General features: G+C 35.2%; 1 protein-coding gene across 1 annotated transcript in view; it reads left to right on the top strand.

Annotated features, from left to right (window-relative positions):
* The window catches only part of ARAP2 (ArfGAP with RhoGAP domain, ankyrin repeat and PH domain 2), a 181,820-nt gene that overhangs the window by 113,219 nt on the left and 46,423 nt on the right, over positions 1–22,178 (top strand). Inside the window, exons 21-26 of the mRNA XM_080797715.1 lie at positions 2,927–3,139; positions 6,392–6,497; positions 12,159–12,306; positions 13,808–13,876; positions 16,315–16,389; positions 19,381–19,498. Coding sequence (XP_080653841.1) covers positions 2,927–3,139; positions 6,392–6,497; positions 12,159–12,306; positions 13,808–13,876; positions 16,315–16,389; positions 19,381–19,498 — 729 coding nt within the window. The remainder of the gene's footprint in view (positions 1–2,926; positions 3,140–6,391; positions 6,498–12,158; positions 12,307–13,807; positions 13,877–16,314; positions 16,390–19,380; positions 19,499–22,178) is intronic.

Below are 22,178 nucleotides of genomic sequence, written 5' to 3'. Positions count from 1 at the left end.
CTAGGGAAATCAGAAGTTTGTGGTGTTTCTTTGAATTTAAAATCATTAAGCATTAGATTGTTTCCAACCAAATTTCATACATTAAGACTACTTTGTAACACTGGCATAAGGTACATTAACTTGCATATTAAAGTAATAAAGCCAACGAAAGACTCTTTATGTTTTGTTTTGTTTTTAATGAGCAGAACATGGGGAAATCACAATGTTACCAGCATGTATAGAAGGAAAGATACTATGTGCACTTAACAAAATGCCCAGTGATTAATAGAATGCAGGTGGTTACTTCAGAGCTTTTACAAAACTGCAATTATTTTGAACTTCCTGACCTTTATATTAAAATCTGAAGGCCAGGGGTGCCTGGAAGTCTCAGTCTGTTAAATGCTCTGCCGTCACCTCAGGTCATGATCCCAGTATCCTGGGATCAAGCCTTGCATCAGGCGCCGCCTTCTTTTCCCTGCTTGTGCTCTCTCTTGCTCTCTGGCTCTCAAATTAATAAAATATTTAAAATAAATAAATAAAATCTGAAGACCAATTTTTTATGCTCACAGTGTCAAGGTTTGATCTTGACCAAGTTCACAGTCAAATTTGTAGAGTTTTAGTTTTTTTTTTAATGAGTTATAGTAGTTTTTTGCGGGGAAATTTATGTAGACAAAATTGTTTAAATTCACATGCAGTTAACTTATTTGAGTACTCACCTATTAGAAATTCACTCAACTAGAAGCACAAGATCTCAAAAACTTAGTCACATTTTTTTTTGTTTTTTTGTAGAAGGTGCTTATTCTTGCATTAAGTAATCATATGCTTACTAAATTCTAGTCACAGTGTAGTTAACTGTACACAGAGAATAAGACATGCCCCTTGCCTTCTAGGTATTTACAGACCTTTGAATCAAAGGCAAACAACTAGGCAGTTACATCTCAAGTGTACAAAATTCTATGGTAGAATCAGCGGTTGGTACGAGGTGAATTTCACCTGGAGTAGGGGTAGTCATTGCTTCATGTGTGAGATGTGGTGCCTACCATGATTAAGAGAAAGTAGGAGCTGGTCAGAAGAAGGGAATAGGACTTCTAGGAGGAGGAACAGTGTACGGCCATGTATAGAGTCATGAGGGAAGTTGTCTTTTGAGGGAACTTTGTGTAGTTAAATGTGGCCAGATCTTAGTGTTGGAAGAACGGGAGAAAGGAGATAAGAGGGTTAAGCTTATTTGTGTAGAGCCTTAAATATTGTAGTATGTACTCAAACTTGCCATCTAGGAAGTGAGAAGGTGGTACACAGATTTTTTTTTTTTTTTTTTTTTTTTTTGGTACACAGATTTTTAAGTATGTTGGTTACACCAGCAGACCTGTATCTCAGATCAAGCTGTTATCAGTGTGGAGGCGGACGGGAGGGTTGCCTAAAAATAGGGGTGGGTGTTGTGAAAATGTAGTGAGGAATCGAGTACAAAAAATAACAGTACATGAGATGAAGAAAAGGGGACAGTTTTGAGAGCAAGGTTATGATGAAAAATGTATGTGACATTTGTTTTGTTTCACTTTAGTATTGTAAGTGAGAAAGAAAAGTTCTGACTTACAAAGGACTAGGGAGAAGGCACTGCCCTGTATTGAGATACAGGAACAAGATAAAGAACATACTGGGATTGGTAGGTGACCTAGCAAATGGGACAGGAGACTTAATTCCTCAGATTTTTTTGATTTGTCCATGACAATTTTGTGTGTGTGTGTGTGTTATCTTACAAAGAATCTGTGTATTAAAGTGTATGTGTGTGTGTGTTTGACATCTTAGAAATGAAAACCCAGGTGAAAATGTGTATGTAGTAGTTGAAGTGATAAAGTTGGGTTCACCCTGAGAATTTTGTGGGGGCATCAGGAAGACAGGAGACTTGATGAATTTCTGGAATCTTTAGTAAACACTAGATGGTAATATATCTAGAGGACTGGAAGAGTCATCATAGAGGAAAGGGGGGAAGATATACGATCATAATGTCACAAAAGCCATGAAATTAAAAGAATTTTAACATGGATTCATTTGGAATGTCAAATACTGCAGGGGATTCTCATTGGATAAAACAGAAAAGCATATAGAAAATAGGATGTCATTGGTATTCTTGATGAAGGTGGTCCCAGTTGCGTGGGGATTGGGCACAGAAGCAAGATTGTGGCTCAAAGATGAACAGGAGTGAGGGTTAGATGGTAGGAAGAATAAATATAGGAAATTCAGCATGGTTTTGGAACAAGGAGAAACCAGAGACCTGAGAGGGGAGCAAAGGTACCATTTATTTATTTATTTGTTTATTTTTGTATTATCATCATTACTATCACTCCTCTTTACTCCTCTTCCTCTTACTAACCTCACCTCTCCCCTTTAGTTTACATGGGGCACTTAATGAACCAATAACTTTGTAAAGGAGATGACCCTTGGGGCGCCTGGGTGGTCCCATTGGTTGAGCATCTGATTCTTGATTTCAGCTCAGGTCATGATCTCAGGGTCCTGAGATCAAGTCCCACACTGGGCTCTGTGCTGTGTGGAGCATGTTTGAGATTCTCGCTCTTCCTCTCTCTCTGCCTCTTCCCCCCTCAAAAAAACAAAACAAAACAAAGAAAAGAATATGACCCAACTCTTCATCTAGAAGAAGAAAAAAATGTGAAATAGGCAAAAAATAATAATAAAAAATTGCAGATACCATGAAAAACTGGGGGAAGGGCTAACTAGGGGCTTACTAACAGCTGAGGATGAGGCTGAAATAGTTCATCAGGTTTACATTTTAAATACCTAAATTAGTGGCTCTTTCCCTCATGTGTGTTTCTATCAACTCTTAGATAATGATTTTGTCTTGCTCAATATCCCAACACAAATTTTTTCTATTTCTAAGGTTTAAGAGTGGATTTCGATTTTCAACTTTTTTTCATGTGATTTTGTTTAAACAAAGGTTTAGGATGTAAATATATCTATCAAAAGAATGGTGATCCTTTGCACATAAGTGAACTTCTGGAGAGTTTCAAAAAAGATGCAAGAAGCTTTAAATTGAGAGCGGGAAAACATCAGCTTGAAGATGTGACAGGCGTGTTGAAAAATTTTCTCTCTGACATTGACGATGCACTTCTTACTAAGGAGCTCTATCCGTATTGGATCTCTGCTTTAGGTAATATATGTAATATAGAACATAATAAATGCTTGTCTTCTAATTTGATAATTATATCTTTTAAATCTTTGATCTGAGAATTGAAAGGAACAATGTACATAATGGCTTAGAACAGAAATTGTGCAAATATCAATTATTTATTTGTATCTACTTCAAAAAAATTTCTAGTAATAATTGCTAACTAGTGTATTAAAAGTAATTCATAGTTTTCAGATTTCTTAGTGTTTGCATTAACTTTGAAGTTTTATGGTCAGGTCCATGTATGCTATTAATTCCTCATTAAGATTAAAATGAAAGGTGTAATATAAGTTTGATTTTATCCCATTTCCTCATTGGCTCTTTGCCTTTATCATTTACTCTACCTCTGTAGGGGTACATAACAATATATTTTTTTAACTCTTTCCTTCTTCATTTTTCATTAATTAATTTAAAAAAAAAGACAACTTTGCTACACTGTAAGAGAACCTATTTAAGAAATGACCCCAGAAAAGTAGTTTATTAAATCACTTACTGGGTTAAATTGATTCAGTAGAACCTACATTTATATCCATTAATTCAAAATAACTCCTTTTACAGAAACATTATAAAAATGAAGACTTTTAAATGTAAGCATTACCTTTAATCCCATTTTTCTAATAGAACTATTTTCATTTTTATATGTTATTTTATAGTGTTTGTCCTACACCTATAATTTATGTAATCTTTATTATAGTAATAAACCACAAGCATTTCTCCTATATCTACAGTATTTACACCTATAATTTATGTAATCTTTATTATAGTAATAAACCACAAGCATTTCTCCTATATCTACAGTATTTTCAAAACGATTTTCAATCTTCATTTTTTCAATTAAAAAATTTGTCATTGAATTTTTATGATAATTTACTAATATATTTCTCACTTGTACATTTAATCTGTTTAGGATTTTTGCAAAAGTGTCCTTTGAATTTGACTATATGATACTTCTCTATTGATAAATAGGCTTTTTCATTGAATGTATTTGTTTAATTTCAAATATAAACATGATACTTAAGGGATTAATGTGGAAATGATGTCATAAAACATCCACATGTTGAAAAATTATCCCAAGAATGATCTGTATTAGTGTCAGCAAAAAGGGAGTGGGATTGTTATTAAAATAAAGCTTTTCACAATTTACCAATTCAGAAAACTTTTATTTGCCTCCTGATATTGCTCAAATCAATAGGTTCAACTCTAATCAAAAAGAGAGTTGATTGCATAATTACATGGGATATAAAATATGGAATAAGATAATATATCTTGCCACCCTCATTTTTGTTTCAGAAACATTTCTTTGTAATTTATAACTATGAAATTATTTATAGCATCTCAATAAAGGCTTATAATTTATCTTTGTTGTAAAATCAGTTATCAAAAATTTGAGGCTTTTGCTCAATTATCAGGGTCTATGACAAAGATGTCTTTAATGTTGTCAATCTATTAGGAGGAGATAGTTGGTAGATAGTAGCGAATGTCAAAGAGGAATGTGTTTATCCTTTACTTGAATGTGAATTCTTTGAGAATTTTCTTGGAGAAGGTTTCGGATACAAGATCAGATAGCCTTAAAGTTATTTGCTTTTAGATCCAGCATAGCCCTGACTTGTCAGAAGTGCCCTATGTTGGATCTGACAAGAATAAACTGGAACTTTCTGGGTGACCTCATAGGAGAGCTCTCTTGGGTCCTGTGCGCTGAGGCAAAGAATGCCTTACAGTGTCATACCACCTATTTATATGATATATGATCTATTCTTCTAAGAACACCGTTAAATTGTCTGAAGTCTGTGGCTAGCTGAACATTTCTTTGTATTTTCTGTATGACCTGAAATCTATTTTGTTTTACTTTCAAATTGCTTAAGATTTACTTTGAAAATATCATCTATTTTATCCTTATTAGATTTGTGAAAATATGCTTTACTAGCATGACTTCTTATAAGTGTAGTAGAATTAATGACATTTTATTAAATAAACACCATTACAGTTAGAAACTGGATGAGAAGAGGGTCAGTGTTTGGATTGTACTAGAGATGGTAGATAATTCTTCATTCACTTCTAGTGTAGTCCTCTGAATATAATTTGGGTGTTTTCCACTCTTGGTTTTAGAGGGTCATCTACTAGCACATTTAAGTCAACATGTTCATGTTTACTTTCACAGACCTTCCATGCAGGCTGTATCAGTACAAAAGAGCTATCAGTTACAGTTTTGAATAAGAGTGTACTTCAAAAATGTGCCACAGAGTTTCTTACTTCCCCAGGGATCCTAGTGCCCTTTAAAAGTGACCGTGCACTTTTAAAGAATCATTAGTGTGCTGCTGGCTTTCTGTGAAAAGAATAGGTAGGGCTAAGCAGAAAATGAAAAAGTCTTGTTTCCAAAGGTAGTTGGAAATTGCAAGGGAATATCTAAGTGCAATCTCCTTAAGGTACAAAGTCAGTACAAGTTATTTGTTTGAAGAATGGCCTTTCATTTCCCCTGTGAGCTAGCAGGTCAGATCAGACCACCACTACACATCTTTAGAGTCTAGAACTTCAGGGGTTCCTGGGTCTAGTTTCTCCAGGTATTTGACTTAGGAGGTTAGGAGAGGGAAGCATAATTCCTTTTCACCCCCCTCTCCGTAACAGAGGGTCCATCCTCCTGTAAGTCTGTGTCATAGCTGTCAGGGCTGCACATGGTTTCTTCCACTGCCCCCTTCCCTTTTCCAAGGAGTTGGAGGTATCAGGGTTGGTAAGAGGCCCTCTACCTGAATCTGCAGGGTAAGGCAGTTCATGGCTTTGGGACGGTTCATAGTTTTGGTAAGATTTTTGTGATTTCACACACACACACAATCACAAATGTCATTTTCAAATAATAGATAGTGAAATCTTTCCATAGCCAAAGAAAGTACTTTTGGTTTATCTTTCAATTTGTACTCCAATATGAGTTCTTAATTGAATATATTCCTATTAGTTGAAGTTCAGTAGTTCATCAAGTGGGAGATAAAATGCAAACCTGGGTTTTGAAAGTGCTTCATTTTTAATTAGAAAGCATTAGAACTATAGCTTATTACCACATAATGTTGATGTAAGTGCTTTGCCAGAATTAGAGAAGTTTGAATGTTTATTCTGTTGAAACTCGATTAGATCACTTAGTGAAATAATACTATTTTAAAATAGTGTTAAAAGGCAGATGTGTAGTATAGACTATTAATTTAGGCTTAAGATTGTTTTGTGTTTTGTTTTGTTTTGAACATCTAGATACTCAAGATGACAAGGAAAGAATTAAGAAGTATGGAGCATTTATACGTTCTCTTCCAGGGGTCAACCGAGCAACATTGGCAGCTGTAATCGAACACCTTTACAGGTGAGCGGTTTCAAGAGCTTTCCTAGACATTTCAAACATGGCATTCAGTAAGTCATTGTATCTTAAAGTTAAAGCAGTGTAGCAAACTTTCCGTATGGGGCTGTGAATTTCCCATCATATCTTAAAAATGGTTTCAATCTACTAAAAAACTACTAGAACTGATAAATGTATTCAGTAAGGTTGTAGGATACAAAATGAACATATAGAAATCTGTTGCGTTTTTAGAGGCTAACAATGAAGTAACAGAAAGAGAAATTAAGACAATAATTCCATTTATAATTGCACCAAAAATAATAAAATACTTTAGGAATAAGCTTAGCCAATGAAGTGAAAGGAAAGATTTGTACTCCAAAAACTGTAAAACACCAATGAAAGGGACTGAAGATGACAGAAATAAATGGAAAGATATACTGTGTTCAAGGAATGGAAGAATTAAATTGTAAAATGTCCATACCTAAACCAATATGTAGATTTAATGCAATTCCTTTCAAAATCCTAACAGAATTTTTTATAGAATTAAAATCAAGTAATCCTAAAATTTGCATGGAACCACAAAAGTTCCCAAATAGTCAAAGCAATCTTGAGAAATAGCAGCAAAGCTGGAAGTACCACAATCCTAGATTTTAAGATATCCTACAAAGCTCTAGTGACTGAAACAGTATGGTACTGGCACACAAACAGACACATAAAGCAATGGAACAGAATAGAGAGTCCAGAAATAAACTCATGCTTACATGGTTAATTTATGACAAAGGAGGCAAGAATATACAATGGGGAAAAGACAGTCTCTTTAACAAGTGGTGCTAGGAGAACCAGACACCTTACATGTAAAAGAAACTGGACCACTTTCTAACACCATACACAAAAAACAAACTGAAATGCATTTAATACCTAAATGTGAGACCTTAAACAATAAAAATCCTAGAAGAGGACATAGACTGTTATTTCTTTGACATTGACTTTAGAAAAATCTTTCTCAGTGTCTCCTTGGGCAAGGGAAACAAAAGTAAAAACAAACTATTGGGACTATACCAAAATAAAATGCTTTTGCACAAAAAGGAAACTATCAACAAAACAAGGCAGCCTACTGAATGGGGGAAGATATTTGCAATGACATATCCAATAAAGGGTTAATGTTCAAACTGTATAAAGAACTTCTGTAAGTCAATAACAGAGAAACATATAATCTCATTAAAAATTGGCAGTGGACCTGAGTAGACATTTCTCCAAGGGAGACAGATGGCTAGAGAACCCATGAAAAGATGTTCAACACCATTTATCATCAGGGAAATGCAAATCAAAACTACCATGAGATACCACCTTATGCCAGTCAGAATGGCTAGTAACAAAAAGACAGAAAAATAATAAGTGTTGGCAAGGATGTGGAGAAAAGGGACCCGTCTTGCACCGTTGATGGAAATATGCAATAGTGTAGCCACTATGGAAACAGTATGGATGTACCTCAAAACATTAAAAATAGAATTACCATATAATTTAGTAATTCCACTGCCAGTTTTTACTCAAAGAAAGTAAAAGCACTAATCCAAAAAGATATATGCACTCCTATGTTTATTGCAGTGTTATTTATAATAGCCAAGTCATAGAAGCAATGTTAAGTGTCCATCAATAGATGAACAGATAAAGAAGTGGTAGCAAGTATACACAATGAAATATTACTCGGCCATAAAAAATAATGAGGTTTTTGTTATTTGCAACAACATGGATGGACCTGGAGGATATTATACTGAGTGAAGTAAATCAGACTGAGAAAGACAAATACCGTATGATTTCACTTGCATGAGGAATTTAAGAAAGAAATGAACAAAGAAAAAAAAAGACAAAAATAAATGCCAGATTCTTAAATACATAGAACAGCTGGTGGTTACCAGAGTAGGTGGGCAGGAGGATGAGTGAAGAAAATGGTTTTAAAATGAAATTCCCAGTGAACTATCGCTTTAGTGTTTCTTTCTGTAACTAAGGCCTGTTTCAGATAAATAGCATATGGAAGATTTCTTAAATGAATTAGAAATAATCAGGTGCAGCATCCCCCAGATGAATCCAATGCATAAGCACAAACTTTTTTGAAACTCATATAAGAGGGAAGCTGGAGAAGAGAAGGAAGTACAGAGACCAGAATTCTCTAGGAGGCATCTGTCGGTGAGCATCGTATTTTCTCATGGTGGACTCTCCAGAAACTTTTAATTCTTCATTATGCATTTGTATCTAACTGGTAATTCCAGCATTTTAGTGTCAGGCTGTTGGTTAGAGGAGAACATTTTAGAAATCAAATATTTTCTGTGTCAAGGTATGTAGTTTCCTCCTTTTGGGAGGAGAGGAAGAATATAATAGTTCCTTGAAAAGTGGGATCTCTGAAGGATGAGGAATGTTTGGAAAAAACAACAACAACAACAACAAAAAACTTCTCCATTGAAATGAAAGGCTGGTTTGTTTTGCTGTCTGCAAGAATTACTACAGAACTTTAACAAGTGTGAATATGGTTTAAGGAATATCATTGTAGCCACAATCCTTCCTGCACGGATGCAGGACTCTCTTGGATTCTACTAAAACTACCTTATTTGTGGTCTACATTCAGAAATTCTTCACAATTTCTCTTTTTGTTATGTTTCTTTTCCCACTACCACTTCTCATGCATGTAAACGTCATTACTGTAAAACTGATTTTCTTATGACACCATACAAGTATAGTGTGTATGTTATATAGTCCTATCCCTAAAGAGACATTGGAACGGGTTTTTCTTCAAATACTTTAATGTATGATCGGGTTGCTGCAGTTCATTAAGTTAACATTTTAAACATTGATTTATACTTAATTTTTCTTAAAATCTGGTGATTGAGAGAGTGGGAATGCAGTCTTGGGGAAGGTGGTGGGGAGAGAGAGGTGAGGAGAATCTAAAGCAGACTCGCTGCTTAGTGTAGAAACCTGATGTGGGGCTTGATCCCACAACCCTGAGATCATGACCTGAGCCAAAATCAAGAGTCAGATGCTTAACCAACTGAGCCACCCAGGTGGTTAAGAATCTTAAAACTCTTAATTCCGATTTGAATTTGAGATAATGAGTTCCTGTCCTCCGCCCTCCCTCCTTTTCTTCAACTGACATATATTTCAACTGACTGTATTTTAGTGCCTACTATGTACAAAACAGTACCTATTAAGATTCCATGTAAACAGAAATATTTGATAATAAAACATAAAGACAAAAAATCTTAAAGTCCACTGTTCCGAACTGAGTAACTAGATGTCCAAGTGAACGCCCAGGGGTGCTGCAGGGCATTTTGTATTTTTTAGGGAAAAACAGCAACATTGGGGCAGTTTTTAAAATAAAGAATTTTAGCATGGGCAGAAGGATTGAGTGATTTGTCGTGGGTTGACATCCAGGGGATGCTTCGCATCTAAAGGGGTATGTGAGCTGGGTGTGAAAAGAAGGTAAATACAAGAAATGAGTGGAGGATATTTTCTAGCAATCAGGTGTGCTAGGGGATCAGCTGGTTTGTTGTTGGCTGGCAGGTAGTTGTGAAAGGCTCAGGTGGTCATGTAAAAACACTTAGATTTTATACCTTTAGGTAATAAAGAGTGATCAAATCCGTTTAAGGACAATAACCTGTGAATGGGATTGACTGGGAAGAGATTAGAGTAGATGCAGAGAAATCAGGAAGCCGTTTCCTTGGGCTTCTAATGAGAAGACCTGAGTGAGAAGAGACTCAGTGGGCAGACTGGGAACACTTGGGAATGACAGCGTGTGGGGCAGAGAAATAAAGGAAGGGGAGGAAAATATTCTAGTGCGGACTTTATGCCAGAAATGAAGGCAGCTGCAGACATGGAAGAGGAGAGAGGTGTAAAGACTAGCAAAGAGGTATTCTATGGCAGAAGGAAGTCTCACAGAAGGCAGGAACGTTTGATAGAGTTGTCAGAAGTTTGAGAGGTCGATTTGGATAAGGTCAGGTTGATTTAGCATTTAATTCCATCCATGCCCGGGATAACAGATCACTTCCTCCATGACTAACATTTACTTAATTCCATTCACCAGATATTTATTACACGCTCCAGGGTGATTAAAGCAAGAGTCCCTGATGGGGCGATGCTTCGATTCTAGTAGCACAGGCAGACCTGCAGATACATTTTCCAGATGTTTATAATTTAGTGTGATAAAAGTACAGAAGTGGTTTTGAGAGGGATGTCCACAGTTATTATACCCCCCCATTAACTTGCCATTCCTTTTGCATTTTATAAATCACATATGATGATTACACTTGCTCTGTCTCTGCTGTGCAATTTGGTATTTTATTCCGAGTTTCCTACATCATCATGTATATATTCCTGTCACCTTTTACTCTTTTTCGTAACTACAAGAATCTGCTTCTTATAGACAGGGGTACCTAACTTGGTCTTGTTTTATTCCTTTGATACAACTGGTCTCCCTTTTTTAGTATATATTTTAAAATTTACAGACGTAATTAGACAATCGAGCAGAGTCCTATTATATATAGTTAGTGACAAATATCAACAGATACCTCCATGTGTGTATCACTTATAGTTATCATCTGTGCATTTTTATCAATGTAAACTTCCTCTTGCTGGGGTTACACATGTAGTATTATTTAAATCACTTTGCACTTAACATTTGTGAATATACTTTACCCTTGAACAATGCAGGATTTAGGGGCACTGCTCCCGGACGCAGCTGAAAATCCACGTATAACTTCTGACTCCCCACCTCTGAACTTAACTACTAATAGCCCACTGTTGACCAGAAGCCTTATCAGTAATATACATAGTCAGTTAACATGCACTATATGTAACAGAGGTGTTATATACTATATTCTCACAGTCAAGATTATGGAAGTCATGAAACATTTATACTACTGTACTGTGTTTTTGGAAAAGAATCCACTTGGAAGTGGACCCACACAGTTCGAATTGTGTTGTTCAAAGATCATGGCACTTTCAGGTCTCTCTGTAAAACCCACATGTTGTAGCCTCTTCATGGGGAGAGTTGACTCCTCTGTTTGTGTCTGTTCATTGCAAAAAGCCGCTCTTAATCATATCCAAGAAAAGTATAATTGTATTTTTAAATTAAGTGTTTGCTTTTTGAGAAATAATATCCAGTTTTGAATAACCATACAAACACATGCTGCCAAGTATTTTCTCACCTGATTTGCCCTTCCTGGAATACTCAGCTTAGCCTTGAAGAACCTTGAATTTGGAACTCTCTCCTAAATGCCTCCCAATTCACCTTTCCGGCCTTGTTTCCTGCTTACCTACTGCCCCCTAGTCCCTCTTTCATTTATGCTTCAGTCCCTCTGGTCATTTTCGGCTACTGTGTGCAAGCACATCTTTATGCCTTAGCCGCATGTTGCACCATTATCTGGAATTATTTGAATATGGTGAGTCCCTCCTCCAGTCAACAAACAAGTACTGCTTTGTAACTTGTAATCATATCTTCTTTTAGTTTTTTTCTTATAACTAGACTGTAAACTACTTAGAAAAAAGAACGGCATTTTTCTTTAAATCACCACCATACCTGTTATATCAGAGACCTTCAGTATGTGTGTGCTAAATAATGATAAATGGGTATTGTGACTAAAGTTCTATGAAATTTTCAAAAAGAAGTGTGTGGTAATGAGCTGTGCTTTTCTCTAACAGGGTTCAGAAATGCTCAGAAATCAATCACATGAATGCGCATAATTTGGCCTTGGTCTTTTCATCCTGTTTGTTTCAAACTAAGGGACAAACTAGTGAAGAAGTGAATGTAATCGAGGACTTAATTAATAATTATGTTGAGATATTTGAGGTAAATATTTTATATCCTGACCTTGTTAAAATAGTTTTGATATTACTGTTGGCAAATTTAAAAATACATTTTAGGATGTTTACAATCAAGTCTTTATGAATATCTAAAAATAAAGGATATTTATATGATTTTTAATACATTAGATACAACTAGCCTTTCATTTAAAGCTATTTAAGCTATAGCCATTCATTTAAATTTGGCTGCTTTGAAAGCCCTCTGGTATCTTTTGGACAGAATATTTCAATTTATGATGTTTCTGTTTTGTTTGTTTTTTTTTTCTTTGTCAGTATGTGCATGCAGTAAGTGTGTCTACTCAGAGGTGTGAAATTACAAATTTCACAAATTTGGCAATAAATACCAGGCTGATAAATTCTGTAATTGAATGCATTTTAGTGTTTTAATTGTGTCTGAGTTAGAAATTAAAAAAAAAAAACCTGAAATAATTACTATGTGATTTTTACTAAGTTACCTGTTCTAATTATTTGACTTTCAATTTGCTATTTTGTGAAGTCAGTATATTCATGTTTCATCAGAAAACTGTCAGAATAAGGATGATTTCTTAGTTGAAAGAAGTAAAAATAGAGGAAGTAAGCCCAACATTTGAATATAATGGATCTGAGTCAGAGGTCCAGTTCCATCACCTAATTACCACTGGCATCTTAATTACCACTGGCATGGCTGTCATTTAACCTTTGGGGCACTCTTAAATAGTGCTGTATAAGACTTCTTGTTTTCCAGGGTTATGGATATGTTAATCAAGTGGGTTAATGTAATAGGTTATTATATGTAGACGTCTTACATTCTTAATGTAAGTGATCACAAGATTCCTTAGCCACGGGAAAGAAACTCTTTCAATAAAATAAAAACACACAGTTTGTATATTAATTTCTGTAGGAAAGGACACCAAAGTTGTTGGGTTCTCTTTGCTCTTTGATCTCTCTTTAATTTTCTTTCTATATGTGTCCACTGTTTTTGATCAACAGCAGCTTCTTCGCAATAATTCTGATGCTGAAAAATGAAAGATTTTGGGGAAAAAATGTGTGGCTTTATGTGCTCTCTTTATTTTCTATTTTTGTACTGTTACATAAATAAAAAATCAAATGCTTATCTTCATAGTTTTGCTAATTCCAACTTGAAGTGGTGGAAATTTTGTGTGCACTTAATGAGCATTTCAGCTTGAGACATGAGTCTTATCTCTCAACCTACATAAACTCTAGCAAATCATTCATCAGCCCCTTGCTTATTAAGTTGCTTAGTGATATAGCTTCCGTTGGTGGAATCCACAGCTTGAAGTGATGTCATCATAAAATGCTCTAAACTTTATGAGGCTCTGTTATATTGGCTTTATTTCTGCCCTAGCTGTGTGGGCCCGTGCTGATTAAGATGGCCATTCTCATTTATTTTTAAATTGTTGGTCTTTAAATTCCTGAAGAGTTATGTGAGGATGAGTACCATAACTCCTTGTATTTTATTAGAATATCCCAAATTATATTTTAAACAGGTTAAAGAAGACCAAGTCAAACAAATGGACATAGAAAATAGCTTTATTACCAAGTGGAAAGACACTCAAGTGAGTAGTATTAGTTAGATCTCCAAAGAATTAAAAAAATAAATAAATAAAACCACAAAAAACAAAAACTTCTGTTGTAAGTAAAGGTATTTGTTGTATTTATTTTTAAGTTCCTATATGAAGCAAAGTAGAAGTAATGGGGGAAAAAAAACCTAGATAAAATAGTTGCATAATTCTGCAGCATGATGCTTATATGCAAAATGCCAAAGTATGTTAAAATAAATTTTTCAAAATACAGAGGGAAAAATCGTTATTAATCTTATTAATGCCCTTTGTAAAATCAATTTTACTTACAAATGCGCTATTAAAAATGCCAGTGGATTTCAAAGGAAGCCTTTAAAGCCAAAAAGATACTAGAGTAAATTGAAAATTCAGCTCTGTCATGATTGTTTCCATTATAATTTTGAAAATAGAAATTATTTCTTCTATGCTTTTGCTCTGCATGCTCTCAGATGATTATATTAGTGGAATGTTTCTAATGTCATCTTTGTCACATATGCTGATTTATGTCTTAAATTGACTATTTTCTAAATATTCTTTTGCTTTCTTCGGTTGCATTGTATTGGATTTGTGTGTTCAGGTTGCACAGCAGTTTTCCAACTTACCTTTCCTTGTTTGATGGACGTTCGTTAGACTTTCTTAAAATTCATATTTAATCTTCCTCTAATCACTTTGAATTATAGTGGATTCAGGATACCAATGTAAATAATATCCATAGGTCAAATACATTCTGTTTATAGATACACTCAGAGAATGAGGCAAATGCTTCCTTATTAGTCGACTCTAAATTTACCTTATTCCTGAAATATTAGAGAAGTCATGGAGCTGCCATTCCATAGCAAGGAGGGAAGGAAATACCCAAATTCCCTGAGTACTAGTACTGTGATAGAGTACTTACCTAAGAAAGCATCTCCTCCATTTTGACCCTAAGTATTAATGCAGCTTTTAGAGGAGTTAACCACAATACTAAAAAACCTGGCTCATTATCAGTTCTCTTGAATTACTGCTTTTTAGGGAGTTTCAGAAATAAAGGGTTCTGTGAGTCCAAGGGATAATCTTTGGCAGCATAACCTATGTTGTTATTAGATAAAGTATGAGTGTCCTTCTGCATTTTTCTTTTATATTCATATTACAATAATGAGTCTTGGCTGCTTTTTAATTAAGTCCGTAAGTAGAAGAAAAAAATTGTCTACAAAACGGAGTAATTGGACCAGAAAATTGGAAGACCCTGGAGAAACCTGTTTTTCTCTAATCCATTGAAAACTCTGCTATGGTGTTTTTTTCTGACAGTCTCCATGTCTTCTCCCCGTTTCAATTTCTTAGTTATTCTTGTTTTGGCTTCTCTCTATGAGTCCTTTGTGTTTGCGTTTTTAATTTTTAAAATGTGTCCTTCCTGGAGAGTTGTTTATGCAAACACAGTGAAAAGTAGAAATGTCAACTGTATCTTTTCTTCCCTTGAATTTTTGTGTAGCATCGAAAGTGAGGAAGAAAAATTGGAAATAAGCTTTTCTAAGTCTTTATTGCCAGTATAATTAAGAACTTCCTCAAAGTACATTTTTAATGTTTTCCTCACTAATTTCTTCATCAGGTTTTATTTTTAGGCAAATTTATCTTGGGGATGATTGTTTCTCCAATATGATCATTTTTTTAAAATTGGGAGATACTATTTCTAAATGGTTACATAACTTAAGGCAGTTTCTGAAAAAAGCTACTCAAAATATTTTTCATAGATTCATTCGGTTTTTTGTTACCCTTTTCCACATAATACTGTCGATGTACATAGCGATATCTTATGGTCTTTATTTTCTGGATTATCTCTTCTTCACTTAATATGTCTGCTGGGATATAATAGTGACCCAAATATTGGAACACTAAATGGTTGGCTAACAATAATTAAAATAAAAACTTCTCTTTTCATCTACTTTATTCTGTCACTTCACTTTTTTTTTCTTTGCTAAATATATTTTCTCTATTCTTAGTTTTAATATAGCTCCAACCTAATTTATCCTCAAATGTCAGTTTTTGGACGTATCTCTGAAAATTTAGCAACACCCTTTTCCCCTTTTTATTATTGGTATTGTACCCACACTGTAGCTTAGAGCAAGTTACATGTGGATCATTTTCACTTCTCATTTTGTTTATTCTATTAACACACATGGCGATGGCTCTTACAACTTCTGTTGTTGACGTCAGCATATTCCTTCTCATTGTAGCCAGATTCATTATTTTACTAAGAATATAAGAGTATTCAGGACATTAAACTCTTGATTAAGAGATGAAAAAAAAAATGGCTATTTGTGTAGATTTCTTCTTAGCTGCATCTGGAAAATGGGTATTATCATGCTATCAACAGGCTCATTTCACTATTATGAAATATTTGGCTTTGTGTCTTAAGTATCATACTTATATTTGCTGTTTTCACATTTGCCCCTTTCTAGGTTTCCCAGGCTGGAGATTTGTTAATTGAAGTGTATGTAGAAAGGAAGGAACCTGACTGCAGTATTATAATTCGGGTGAGTCCTAAAGATGTATGTAAGGAATACTTTTGGAAGTTGCAAGTATTAATATGCATTAATTTGTATATCTTGAATTTTCCATTATTTCTCATATTTTACCTGCCCAGTTCAAAAAATGACTGATTGATAGGATTGACATTTTATTCCAGTATCCTCCAGAAAGTCCATGTTTTAGTCATTTGGAAAGAGAACATCTTAGGTGCTTTAGGTTATGGTTAAGATTTTCTGTAGGTTCTAGAAAAAAACCTGACCTCAAATACTTCTTCCTCCCCTTCGTAGTATCTTAGCATTAGGCAAGTTAACTTACTCTGAGTTGCAATAATCTCACCTATAAAATGAGGATAATTAAAGTATTTACATCATATCATTGATGTGAGTCCTCAACAGGATACTGCTTATAAAACACTTAGCAAATTGCTTGGCACATAAGTGTTTAATAAATAATAAACAATAAATACTACTAGTCCTATATTATTTTTATTATTTACTAATGGTTTTCCACTCTTGTATTCTAGACTAACTTCCTATCTTCCAATTGATTTGAATATTGGAAAACTCGTCTTTTTTGAGAATATGAATCTTTTTTTTTTTTTCTTCTGAATTAAAAGTGTCCTTGTGCTCCCCTTCTGTATTTCATCAGCCTTAGGGAGGGTAACAGTGATAATTCAGATTCCTACTCAGTTAAGACTACATTCTCTCTGTGAGGAAGACATTCTGCCATCTAAAGTCCAATGTTTAAATAGAGTCTTATATCTTTCTGGACTTTAGTTTTGCTAAATACATTGTAATATTCATTATATTTTTAAATGATTCCATATTGTGTCTCTGTGGCACTGGTTAACTCACTTGCAACATGGAGTGAATTACTACAGTCATAAGTCCCTAAGAGCAGGAGCCTTGCCACTCATTGGCCACCTCAAATTTCTTAGCTGAACGTGGTATGCTGATAATAGGGGACACAAGGAAGTAGTACAGATGATCAGCACAAGTTCATCACTAATGCTGGAAGAGGTATTCAAAGCTCATGACTTAGCTTCACCTACACACTCTTTAGTAGCTCATTTTAATTTTGTCTTACTGACAAGACCATAATACAAATTACTAAAATTGAGCAAAATTCTTATTTAAGTGTATGCATATAAAGGACTGTCAGTTTCACCTTTAACAACTCCAAATTCTCTTTATTTTTTTTTTATTTTTATTTTTTTAATTATTTTATTTATTCATTTATTTATTTGACAGAGAGAGCAAGGAAGGGAATACAAGCAGGGGGAGTGGGAGAAGGAGAAGCAGGCTTCCTGCTGAGCAGGGAGCCTGACTCAGGCTGCATCCCAGGACCCTGGGATCATGACCTGAGCCACAGGCAGATGCTTAACAACTGGGCCACCCAGGCTTCCCTCCAAATTTTCTTTAAAAACATAACAAAAAGCATGTAAAAATAATCATTAACATTTTTTTCATGCTTCAGACTTTAGAAAACTCTTCAGTTATATTTATTTCAGCTGGTCATTACCTTTGCCCCAGGAGGCCGGTGAAGCAAGTAATGTCTCAAGTTCACATGAATACAAACTGGGAATTAAATAAGTGTTAAAGCCAGAACACATACTTTGACCATCATATTCCTAACCTGATGATCATCATACTGATTTGTATATTCCTTGGAGTAATAATTTCCAAAGCATGCTTTGGGTAGTTCTAGTATTTCTGAGGGTTCCCTGTCCTTGGGAGTCTTCTGGGATAAGGGATGGAGTTCTGGTTTTCCATTCCTTGGTCAACCTCCTTCACAGTTTAGTGTCTTAGTAATTTATTATTTTAAGAAAGGATTATGCTTCTTAAAAAAATGTTAAAGCCATTCAGGTGAGCAGCATTATTGAAATGATTCATCCAATGTTTCTACTACTAAAAGTTTTCCAATTTTCCCAGATAGTGAGGTTTTTATTCCTTAAAGATTATATTTCATTGGGCTTTTAAAAATAGAAACCAGTAGACTTTATTGTATCATTCATACATTCTGAAGAATGCTACACATTCCACAAAGTCCAGAAGAGAGACTGTAGATACTACCTGTAAGAAAGTGTGTTATATGTTACTTACATAAGTGCGAATGCTTTTGCTTATGATTGGTAGTGGACAGGAGAAATGGTGATGAGCACATTCCTTTTTGAAGAAATTCTTAAATAGGTACATACTTTCACTGAAAATGTGCAAACTAGGTTGCAGTTGCAGTATCCCAGTGTTTAAAACATCTTCTGTTTGTTTAGCATTAGAACTAAATTCATATTGAAGAAAGTCGCTTGCTTTTGTCTAGTATGCCTTTAAGAACGGTTGAAAAAAAAGAGAAAGAAACCAGTCAGAATTCCCTGAAGTCCCTGAAGAAGATGGTGTGGTTATGCCATGGCCTGAGGCTTTGGGACTCTTGTGGAACTGGCCCCAGGGCTGGCACGGCAGACTCTGCCCTCTGCCCTGAAATCCCGGCTCCAGCTTGCTCCTGTATCCCACCATCTGTCACTGGCACGGCAGGGCACACCACAGCCCACTAAAACCCTGGAGCTTTTTGGCATGGTAGACAGCAGTCGATTGTGTATATTTCAGGGCCCAGACCGAATAAACCAAACCGCTGTGAACTCTTGATTACTGAACTGATGAGTGAAAATTTTTAGTCCTGGAATACCATTAGATTCATTGTCTGGTGAATCCTTCCTTGAGTGATCTAATGGCTCACTAAGTGAGAAAAAAAAAAATCTTCCTGATTATGTCTTTACTGTAATATCTTTTTGCACTCACATTAAAATGTATTCTAGTTTATGGAGAAGAACTGAACAGGCTGTTTTTTCTATGTGCTTAGAGAAGCTAGGTAAGCGGTAAGCATACTAAGTAAGAAACTTGGAGCATCATAAGTTGGTAGATGGGTTGAGTACTGTTGGTGCTGTCATTAGGTGACTTCTGTGTGTGACATACATTCTTGAAGGAATTTTGCCTCTCTTATAGATATCTCCTGTGATGGAAGCAGAGGAATTAACTAATGATATATTAGCAATAAAAAATATAATTCCTATGAAAGGTGATATCTGGGCCACATTTGAAGTCATTGAAAATGAAGAGCTAGGTAAGTGATTTTCATGCTAAGATTCTTAAATTCCTTATAGTGTGAAGAAGTGCTATTTTTGTGACAAGTCATTACAAACGTGTTTTTTAAAGATTAACATCTCATTTTGAATTCCCTTCTACCTCCGTGCATGTGTTAATATGTTATTGCCACTTGAGAGTGCCCTCCTATGATTTTACTCATCTTGATAATTATTTTCTTGACTATAAAAATATAGTGCAAAACATTAGGCATCTATGTTGCTGCTTTATGAAATAGGCCTTTGTTTATAAGGACAAGCAGTTTCATTTGTAACCATATTTTAAATGGCCACCCACCTCATTCCTATATACTACTCTTAACAAAAACAGAGAATGTTGATTTAAATGATTAATATTTTAAAAAAGAATTTGTTTAAAAAAAAATTTTGTTTTAAGCCGAGTGGAACTTTTTTTTTTTTTTTGGCTTTTTCCCTGTCCTCTGTCTTCAGTGGAGTGGATCAGATATTTTGTCATCTTTTATCTCAGAGACGGAAGGATGGAGAGAGCTTTTAAAACATCTTGACTACCCCAGTAGTCAAATGCTGAATAAGCTTTACATTCTAATGACACTATTTGGTTGTAAAGACCTCTAGGAGGAAAAAAAAAAAAAGAAAGATGCAGAATGTCTTTGTACCTTGACCATCTGTCTAGCTGATACCTACTAAGGTCTTGGGACCCTTTCAAGTATAGTTGTCAAACTGCCAAAAGTAAAATCTTGCCACCTGCAAGCTCAAGATAAAAATTAAAATTCAACATCAAAATGCCCCATCGTGTATCATTAGGAGTTTTGCAGTGAATGTTAGAATGAAATGGGATGTCAGATACTTTGTCTCTCATTAGTTCATCTTAATGTTTTCATATCTTTTTACAGTGCATGATTCTTTAAGAATCTACTTTGTATTAAAAAGTAAATTTTTAAATAGTCATTGTCAAGAATCCATGACTCCCATGCTTTGGGGTTGGTTCACACTGTGTCTCCCCATACTCAGTCACTCCATTTACAGGAGATGGTCTAGTGGATGAGCACTATGAACGCCCCCTGCCCCCAACCCAGCTTCCAGCCCACTTGATTTGGTTCAGGCTTTACTTGTCCTTTCTGTAGAGTTTATTGTTAATGACGATTCCCTTTCCTTTTGAAGGTCTTCACTCTGTTTTTGACACTGCATGGATTCTCCAGCCTGGCTCTCCAATTATTTTATCTCATTTGTCAGTTCTTTTCAGTCTATCCTTTTAGTGGTAGGTTTCTACTGACCCAACCTCCTTTGCCATCTTTTCTTATTTAACATGTTCTTTATAGATAATCCCTTCCTTCTTTGTACTTGCCTAACCTTCATGAGCTGGTGTTTCCCTGATGCGTCTTTATTCTCCCCCATCTGGGGCAACAGTTGACTTCCTTTAAAACCCATACTAAGGGTTCCTTTGCACTTTGTCTTATCTTACAGTGCCCATCACATGTATTTATATTTGTCTCTTGAGAGCTTCTTGGAAGGAAGGGGGATCTTTCTTTTTTTCTGTCTCTGGTGTCTGGCGTAGTGCCTTGGACATATTTGCCAGATGATTAAAATCTACTGAACAAGTGAAGCAGTCTTTGCATTACTGTAGGTATACGGATGGTGCAGGCTTTTGCTTTTTTGTTGTTTCATTTTAAGGAAAGGGGGTAGGTCACTAGCTTCATCATATTTGTGAGTAAAAGATAACTATTACTGCCAAAAGTATCTTTATAAAATTACAAATAAAATCATGTTGTTCCATTGTTTGAAACCCTTATTTCCTCATTGCCTATCCTTCAGTATTCAAATAACCTCAAATAACCTTTCCTCCATGATGTTTAGATGAACATAGTTCTTCTCACTGAGCTTTTTCTGATTGCTAGTTTATCATCTATAATACTGCACATTATCTAACTTGTAGAATAGTAATGTGTATATATCTGGCTCTGCTAGATCCTTTTTTTTTTTTTTTTAGGACATTTACCATGTTTTTTAGACCCTTATATCTGTCACTACCTCTAGTATAATGCATTGATGTGGAATATACCCCACAAATACCTTGTTAACTGAGGTGGAACAAAAATAGATGCATTCTGAACTTGACCGACTTGGACTGTTGCTCTTTGGTAGACATATCAAAATGTGGAAGGTACATGGAGTGATTTCTGCTTACAGATTAGGGATCACTAGGAGATCTCACGGCCCAGCTTAGCTCTTAGACAGCTGATTGTTTACTATATGCTTCTGTTCCTGTTGTTTTATTAGGAGATCCACAGCAGAATCATCAGTCGTGGATCTGGGGGTAGCCATCCTCTCCCCACTACTCTTACTCTCTCAAGGATTGAATCAAAGCAGATCCCTGTGTCACATCATTGGAGCTCTGTGCCTTTGGGCATTGGTGTTCCTGACTGAGAGGAGCGAGCAGAATGAATGAGGATAGATAGGAATTCTATATAGCTAGAAGAGAGATTTCAGTATATCTGGAAACATTGTTGCTGAATTTCTCTTGGAAAATGAAGGGTTGCTTACTCTGAAAGTGACTGAGTATCAACTTGCATATGACAATTAGTACATCACAAATGTAACATTGGATTTGTTGTTTTTTTCTGGTTTTTGGTTTAATTTAAAAAAAGTTTTAATGAGAATATAAAAAAAATTAGGAGACCCTAG

This window comes from Martes martes (genome assembly GCF_963455335.1).
Source record: "Martes martes genome assembly, chromosome: 2".
Taxonomy (NCBI): Eukaryota; Metazoa; Chordata; class Mammalia; order Carnivora; family Mustelidae; genus Martes; species Martes martes.
This window is presented reverse-complemented; position numbering and strand designations above follow the sequence as displayed.